Genomic DNA, 8,569 nt, shown 5'->3' on the forward strand with positions numbered 1-8,569 from the left:
TGGCACAGAGCATAACAGAATGCAAAACTGGGAAATGCAGATTTTATTTTGCGTTTAAATGTCATGTTGAGACACTGCACAGCAGTGCCTGTTCCTGACTTGACTCTTAATATCACAATTATTGCACTGTGCTATTGGTGACAGATGCTTTTGGAGTGCATACACTGTGGCCTGTATCAGCCTTAAATCACACAAGAAACAATTTCTGTTACATAAATGACATGTTCTTTTATTTACAGTTTAAAAAAAAAAATCAGAATTATGCTGCATCACAAAAACAAAACAAAAATGTAATGCACGGCATTTGTTTTTTAATTATATTAAAAAAAAAACAAAAAAAAACAGGTTGCATCACTGTTAATGAGTTTTTCGCTTGTCAGCAAACATTGCCATAACAACTCCATAACAAAAACAAGCAAGCAGCCCCCAGAAGATGAAAGACACAGGCCCAAAGCCAAAAAAGGAAGATATTACATAGAGCATGAAGATGGAGAGCAGGGTGCGGTAGCTGGCCAGGTATCTCAGGCTGATCCGTGGCTGGGGTCGTCTCTCTAGGCTGCGGCGTGTCAAGGGGCTTCGCTTTGACGTCTGTGCCACGGACGACGCAGTCAAATAATAACGGGCTAGCCGGCCGCTAAAATCTTGTCTTGAACAAAGCGACTGCATCTCTCCTGCAAACTGAAAAATACATTTTTAAATAAATGACTTTGAACCTACAGCCCCATTATATATATGTTTCCTCAAAAAACATTTGTGGAAACATATATGGACTCGCCACACTCACCCGCTCGTTTATCAGAGATGACAGCCGATACAAGAGACGAACCAACACAGCAATTTCGTAACTTCTTATCGGCTGCAATTCAGGGTCTCCTTGATAGTCGATGTCAAACTTGCGCAGTCCGTTTATCATCTGGAAATACACAACCATTTTTAAAACCATTTTCTGTAAATTACTACTGCAACCAAAGAAGCAAACGACAGATTCCGAGTCAACATAAAACAGCAGAGATTTCTCTTACTATTTTAACGTTAGCACGTTTTGATTTAGGACTATTTGGAAGCAAATTCTATTGTTCTACATTTGTGCTTTTGTTTGAATTTTGGCCTTTTTTTTCCTACCTGCAACCTCCCCAGATCTGTTAGCAATAATCCATTTGCTCCCTGTATACAGTCAGGAAGCTGCTTCGATCCACCATCGTCCTGCGTCGACACAAAACTCACCATCAGCTGGGACAGCTGAGCTGCATTCAGCTGTGCGAAAACAAAGGTTTTTTATTATTCGTCTGCTGTTTTCATGGCAATTATACACATTCTCCAGTCCTGGGACATATACTTCCTTTCCAGTTCTAACAAGCTTTGTTTGAATAAGACAAATAAATAAAAATTAAAAAAAGCTGAGTTCAAACACCCTATATAATGCGAGAATCAAATGAAATTGCTTGATTGAAAACCTACCTTAAATATCTGACAGATGTAGTCCAGTGTTCTGTCCAAGTATTCATCAGTCTTCTTTATGCTGTCCAGTCCCATATAATCTATGTCGTTCCCCACATAGGAGGTGTTTAGATCTGAAGATTCGAACCCAAACCACGAGAGGAATGACTGGTTAGCAGCTGCTTCCGCAGAATGATCCGATATGGATTTGGCTGTTTGTTTGGCTTGTGCTATTAACTGGGAAAGTCGCAACACCTAAATGAGAAAAAAAAAAAATCATTAATAAATAAAATTGTAATCATGTGTTCTGCTGCCATCGTCTTCCCTAGACAACATTATCCACACAGTTCCATCTGCACTGTGAAAAATGATCTACTAGTGTTTTGGTAAATTTCCTTGAAAAACAATAAGAACTAAATAGAGTAACTACAATTGCACAGTTGTACCCAAACCAGAGTGTTTATTACAAGTCTGGATTAAAGCTTACTAGAGTTAGCTGCTGCTTCTGTTTGCTATACATTACTATACCACCTCTGTCTTAGAACTTTGACTGACAACCTAAACATGAAAATACCTTCAGCAAATTGAGTGTTATGACCCTATTTTGATGGGAAGAGGAACAATGTAAAATGATGCAATGAAAATCACCACAATTACATAGATCTACGCTGCGTTGCTCACCGTGTTGCGCACTTCGGCTCCAAACATCTGCTTGTACTGGCAGTCCTGGCCCTCCAGGCTGTAGACGTGACTCTTCACCTTGAAGACGGAGTCTGTGATGAAGGGCTGCCGTGAGGACAGGAAGCTGCCGCCGAGGCTGGGCGTCAGGAAGCGGTGCTGCCTGTGATGGAGGACATGCTCCGGCTCCAGAAACAGCTGCTCACCTGACCAGAGACACCAAGCAGAACATCTCAACCACCCCTGCTTTAACTGAACAGACCGCACACTGGGCACATGCTGCTTACAATTTTATACTCCTGTTATGTTACAAAACTACCAATTACCATCTCACCACTGTACTTTGGTTACATGACTTTTTTTTTTAGTGCAAATTACACAATGGAGTAAAAAGCTTTGACTGAAATAGTAAATTATGTCTTTACAACAAAAGCACAATTAAATTCAACATTGACACTGTAGCTTATGTCCATCAGCCTCATAACATTAACTGCTCAATATCAGCCTCATTTTCAGGGGTACTCGATTCTGTATTATTGCATCTTTGAGTAACAACTTGGGAGTGCAAACATTTCATTTCCTACCTTTCTGGATCATTTCTGATAGGTTAGGCTGAGCAAAGACTTTTGCCACTCTGAAAACCATCAGTGCGTTATTTACGTTAACAAGGTCAGTCCTAATGGTTCTGTTTAAAAATCCTTGGAACAGTTTGGTGTACATCAACAAATTCTCCTGCACAAAGGCAGCCCTGTTTGTAAAAAAGAAAAAAAAAAAAAGCAATGGGGACCTGGTTGCAGATTGAATCAACAGAACCATTTCAATGCCTTTGGACTGGAGAGTGGTCTGTAGGAAGTACTGTACCATTTGTCTGGCACAGTGCGGTCCTGACTGTCCATGTGGGGGCTCTGCTTTTCAGGGGTATATCTCCATGGCTGCAAGTAACTTAACCATGTTTCTAAAACCTTTAAAGGAAGTGCATCACACAAGGCAGCATTAGAATTGTGTTACATTTTGGAATAAGCAGTTAGAAAATGTCAAGAGAAATTATATCATGCTCTTCAATAAATACACATATATGCCTGTGGCCAAAACACTTTGAGGACCACTGTCTTAATAATCAAAATTATTTCTATGAGGAGGGAACAAGAGTACATACCGCTCTGAAGGAAGTGTCAAGGGGCCAGTGACCGAAGCAGTGCTGCAGGAACACGTACAGCTTCTGCTGCACAAAGCGAGGGATCACAACTCTTTTAAAAAAATAAAAAATAAACACTAAACATGAAGGGTAAGTACAATCAATATGATTAAGAGAAAGGTTATGTTTAAGCTAAACTTAACAACATGCATTAAATTTGATATCAATGAAACCTTGTGTGCTTTCCGAAAAGCATGTCGAGTAGCCTACTCTAGTTGTACCCTCCAGTTCCCAGGGCTCACCGTTTAAACTCCTCAAGTGGGCTGGAGTGAGAGTGTGCAGAGGGGGACGAGGTGATCAGCTCTGGTCTCTGACTGCTGGAGAAGGAATGGAGGTGCTTTACGAGGAGTCTCACCACCAGAACATGCTCCTCTGTAGGGCAGAAGGGCTCCTAGAAAAAACATCATCAATAATGAAAGCATGGTGTATTCATGACATGGGTTTATATATATTCTGAACATATATCTGTTTACAGGATTTACAAACCAGTAGTTCCAACTTGTTCAGATTTGCTTTTGAACCAGCAAAGCTATCAATAATTGGAAAAATAAATACTAATACCACACAGACTGCTTCATCATGATAAAAACATAAAATTGCCATTCATAATATATTTATAATGGTGTTATTCTGAATTCAAATTAAAGCCATTGCAACTTCAAAAAATAAATTGTTACAAAAGTACCAGTACTGTAGTTCTACAACCTCAAAGCTTTTCGTAAACTATTTTTGTTTTAAATGCAACTTGCAATGGCCCAATAAAATAGGCAATTCAAATGAAACAATACACGTGACAATGCAACAACAGCATATAAAAATGTATTGATACAGCAGTGGCTGCTGACCCATATGACAGGCAAAGAATAGAAAGACCTTTAACAATAAAATAAAACACAAGACAAATGAACACAAAAATTATGTTACTCAACGTTTCTAATTTCTCTTTCTACCGCAACCTGTGCTATTTTTAAATAAAAAAAGTTTAGGGAGAGCATTTTCAAATCAGTTTTGCATTACTTGTTGAACTCATACAGTACAATGAAAAGGTAAAAGTACTTGGTACGTGTGGAGGGTCCCATAGCCAGACTGGGTGGGAGTGCTGCAGTGCATACTGGAAATACCGAGTCGGTACTGGAGCAACTCCAGCTGAGGAACAACATAAAAAAAAAAAAAAAAAAAAAAAAAAGAACAAAAGCAACGTGGAGAGAGCAGAGAGGAGAGAAAAGAGGGAGAATGAGGAGGATAGTGTTTGATCAAGAAAAGGAGGAGTGTTAAAAAAAGGAAAAAAGAAAAAAACATTGACAAAACAAACTGATATGATATTCAAGCTGCAGTAGCCCCCTTTTCTACTTTCTAGTATACTATAAAGTATAGTACTTTCTACTATACTTTTTAGGGTATTCCTCATATGCAATCAGCCGTCTGTTTAGTTGTTTTTTTAGTTGTTTTTTTTAATATTCCTTGTATGTAATCAGCCGTTTGTTTAGTTGTATTTTTTAGTATAGGGTAGATAGAAGATCCATCTTCTAAAAATCTATTTTTTTATCTTATTGACTGATCCCCTTTTTTCTCTGTTTAAGCTCTCTGATTTATTTTGGAATATGAAGATATTTAAAAGACAGCGCTACAGGGGAACAGGCTCTGCTGCCGCCTGGTACTAAATCTCTCAACGCATTGCACTTCAGACTCATTTCAATGGTCTAGTTGCAATCAAACCACTTACAGCACAGTTACCAGGATGCAGCAATTTATCGATATCATTGTATTTGAAATATGTGCTTATTTAACGTGATAAAAGACAATCAAGAGGTAAGAAACTGATTTTTAGTTAGCAGTAAAACTCCTTTTTGTTTTGTTTTTCTAGATAATGAATTATAACATGTATCTGTGATTGAGATCCATCAGGGTCAAATATCACAAGAGTATAAAGGCACTTTTTAAAAATCTTACCAGTCAAGGCAATCAATAGTCTTTGTCGGGTATACATTTATTATAAAGTTATTTTTCTGAAGAGATATTTAAAACTGTGGAAATGATATGTTAAAAGGATGCAATGCCATGATTTGTATTGAGAAAAAAACATGTTTATTCTGGTACATTTTAATTGAAAATAAAAAAGAATTTTTTTACAAATCCTGTTACAAACTTTTAAAGAAAAAGGTTATACTGCAGCTTTTCTATAACTAATTCACACCATTAGTCATGCACAAATAATAAAGAAAAAAAACCCATAGAAGTAACAGCTAGATTTAAACCACGACCTCTTAAATAGGGGAACAGAATGAATTGTAAAATGATTGGAAGAGCTCACAAGCTATTTTACCATTACATCATGTTTAATTTTTGGTGCTTTCAAACACACAAGCCAACAGCCAAGAAAGCAAGACAAGGTATGAGGACAAAAGGAATGCATCTGACATGAAAACCATGCAATGGAAATCATTTTAAAATAACCAAATTGATGTGGTGCAATATTGTCATTTCTCGTGTGACTAATCAACACTGTAATTATTATGTGTGGACCCCGTATACAATTTGGTGTATTTGTCTGTATTTTATTTATAAAATTACAGTCAAATATTTGTATGAATGCCAGTAGGCCTTTCCAGGTTTTAGACAATACATTTTTGGGTACAAGTTGATTGTTGGATTTATAGACAACAAAAAGTGATAACAAAAAACAAAGAAACCCAAAAGAAAACGAGGTGACGGTATTGTGTCGTTACAAAAGAGAATTATCAAAAGCACCCCATGAATTGCACTTCAATAAAAACAAATTGCAGACTCAATTTGCTGCTTAAAGATTTCCATATGATAGCGATCAGAAATAAACTGGTTAATTCAACTAGTCAGAATCAAACTAATCAAAGACTCTCTTGCTGGGAGATGACTGGCTGAACCAAACAGCTGCGATGCACAAAAGGAACAGAAAAGGAAGCTAAGGGAAGCTGCTGCAAACCCCCTACTTTGAATCGTCACTTTTCAAGCTTTACTGATTAGAGCCCCACATGCTTTCACAGTGATAATCAATCCTAGAGCATTGAGGTAAGGCAGTGTGTGTTTGAAAAGCAGATTGCAGCGCTTTGTTACCTTGACCTGTGGACACTGCATCTTCTGATACATCTCCAGGGAGTAATGGTGAAGCCACATCTCGACAAACACCTGCAGAACAACAACAAAAGTTAAAGAAAATATTTTTATTTCTGAAGATCTAATGCTGTTAACTGGCTCAAGTGAATGCTAAGGTGAAACACTGCCTCGAAAAGGTACAGAGGTGTCCTGATTCAATATGTATTAGCATGTGCTGGTCACAATATATGCATCACGGAATGTTTAATGGTCCTGATGAGCTGCTTTGTATCATGCACTGAAATAAGAAGTTAAAAAGATGATGATGATGCCCTATTTTGTAAAATTTTTTGTATTATATTGTCCCCTCTCTATGTGACATGATGTATGACCAATACAGACCTGGCACCGATTTTGTATACTAGAAAAGAGAGTGTTTATCAGTGATTGTATGTGTTACAGTTCATCTGTAAAATTGGTAAATCTATAGATTAACCGGTATCTGTATAGATTTATCAGCTCACTGGCCAATCTATAAAATAACTAAGGAGACTGTGTAAACAATCTCTTACTTACAACCATAAATCCCTGTCTGGCAACAATTCACAATACAAAATAATGTTTTGCTGGCAAAATGACGTAGCGCACCACATATGACTCTCACTGAAATGCAAAACCTGCGTCCTCTTAAGTTATGCTTTTTTCTAAATAAGTTTAAATTAATGATGCTAAATTACACCTGGTAGAGGCATGAGTTTTGCTGAAGAGATGTCATTATTACCATACCTAATGTCTGCCGGTACATTTTGATTTACAATAGAAATAAAACCAGAAATCTGACTCTAATCATGTCTGTAAATAAGACAAAACATAAATACATGGTCTCTGCTAAATGCATACATTTATTATTATTCATTTAATAATAATAACAACAACATTGCAAGAAAGGATGCCATGAAGTTTAGAAAGATTAATCAAATGCAGCAATACAAAAAACAAAAATCTTACAGCAATCTTTTATATTTATTTATTTGCTATTAAGCTCCCTGACGTTACTTTATTTCCAAATTCACCTCAAATGCTGTAGCATTAACTAGCATCTCCTTAGTTTAGTTTACAGCTTGACCGATGAGCTGGTAAATCTACACATATACTGATTATTTTATAGATTCACCGATTTTCCACATGAAACGTAACATATACACATGCTTAATATGCCTTTGGTATAGTGTTTAAATAGCATTTACAATTCAGACCCAATTTTGTGAACTAAGTGTGCCTCACCTGAAGAATGGTTTCAGACCTCCAGATCTCCTGTGCAGCCGGGTCTGCGTTCATAGAGGGCTGGTGTGAAATGTGGCGCTTCAGGAGGCTGGTGTGGTGGACACCGTAGCCTGTGAATGGCACTGTGGGGGACCTACAAACAAAATAACATTTATTAGTATGATTCTCTCTTTCATAAGAATATATCTTGTTTGCCCCCTTTAGAGGAACATAGGACGGTTGACCTGATAAAATCTAAGGTACCTTGGAGGAGGAGGTGACACTGTTCCTCTGACGACCGGAACAAGAGAAGGTGGAACGTTCCCCTCCGTAGGTAAGAAATACTTTAGGTAACTGTCAACCAGCACAAAATAAGCACTGTCTGAAGGACTGAAGTGCTGACCTGGTAGGTAGCTCTGTAAGAAATAGAAATGAAAAGTTCTTGTCATGTGTAACATCATCTATATAAGCTCACCTTGCTGTAGTTTCAAAATCTTGGTCATACTTATGGTTTGAGACTGCAACTTTGGTTTAAAGATTTTGACTCTGTTCGGACAGAGAGTCTCTGGTCTACAGCATCACACACTGAAGCCCAGTCCTATTGGTGTTAGTGTTATTAATGTTTAATGGGGCAGACAAGGGAGTAAGGCTTCCTGTTCTTTAACAGCTTCCAAGACAATTTGATCTCAATGTCCTGACACATGAGAGTACAACGTCTTACAGGGAACACATCCTGAATCTTTATGAGTTATTTTATGATAACAAGAAAAGGACAGTACAGTACTTACTCTTTGAACAATGAGGCTTGCTGCAAAATAAAACATGTAATATTCAAAGGGATCTGACAACAGTTAAGAACTCATAGTTAGGTCACTTTTTAAGTAAGCCCATGGTGGCATTTATGTGTTCCGTGGATATGTTTCAAAT

The 8,569-nt window shown here is 37.5% G+C and overlaps 1 protein-coding gene across 2 annotated transcripts in view; it reads right to left on the reverse strand.

Annotated features, from left to right (window-relative positions):
- Window positions 1-289: 289 nt before the first annotated feature.
- The window catches only part of LOC121297371 (sphingomyelin phosphodiesterase 4-like), an 11,016-nt gene continuing 2,736 nt past the window's right edge, over window positions 290-8,569 (reverse strand). Inside the window, exons 7-20 of one of the 2 annotated variants that reach the window (XM_041223659.1) lie at window positions 8,431-8,483; window positions 7,907-8,058; window positions 7,664-7,796; window positions 6,401-6,472; window positions 4,367-4,456; window positions 3,553-3,701; window positions 3,272-3,362; window positions 2,977-3,077; window positions 2,700-2,863; window positions 2,119-2,321; window positions 1,459-1,692; window positions 1,123-1,254; window positions 785-913; window positions 290-678 (exon numbers count right to left, since the gene is read on the reverse strand). In XM_041223659.1, the coding sequence (XP_041079593.1) occupies window positions 358-678; window positions 785-913; window positions 1,123-1,254; window positions 1,459-1,692; window positions 2,119-2,321; window positions 2,700-2,863; window positions 2,977-3,077; window positions 3,272-3,362; window positions 3,553-3,701; window positions 4,367-4,456; window positions 6,401-6,472; window positions 7,664-7,796; window positions 7,907-8,058; window positions 8,431-8,483 (2,024 nt within the window). In that variant the 3' untranslated portion in view covers window positions 290-357. The remainder of the gene's footprint in view (window positions 679-784; window positions 914-1,122; window positions 1,255-1,458; window positions 1,693-2,118; window positions 2,322-2,699; window positions 2,864-2,976; window positions 3,078-3,271; window positions 3,363-3,552; window positions 3,702-4,366; window positions 4,457-6,400; window positions 6,473-7,663; window positions 7,797-7,906; window positions 8,059-8,430; window positions 8,484-8,569) is intronic. The other variant, XM_041223660.1, reaches the window with a different exon arrangement.

The sequence above is a fragment of the Polyodon spathula genome, chromosome 22, assembly GCF_017654505.1.
Source record: "Polyodon spathula isolate WHYD16114869_AA chromosome 22, ASM1765450v1, whole genome shotgun sequence".
Classification (NCBI taxonomy): domain Eukaryota; kingdom Metazoa; phylum Chordata; class Actinopteri; order Acipenseriformes; family Polyodontidae; genus Polyodon; species Polyodon spathula.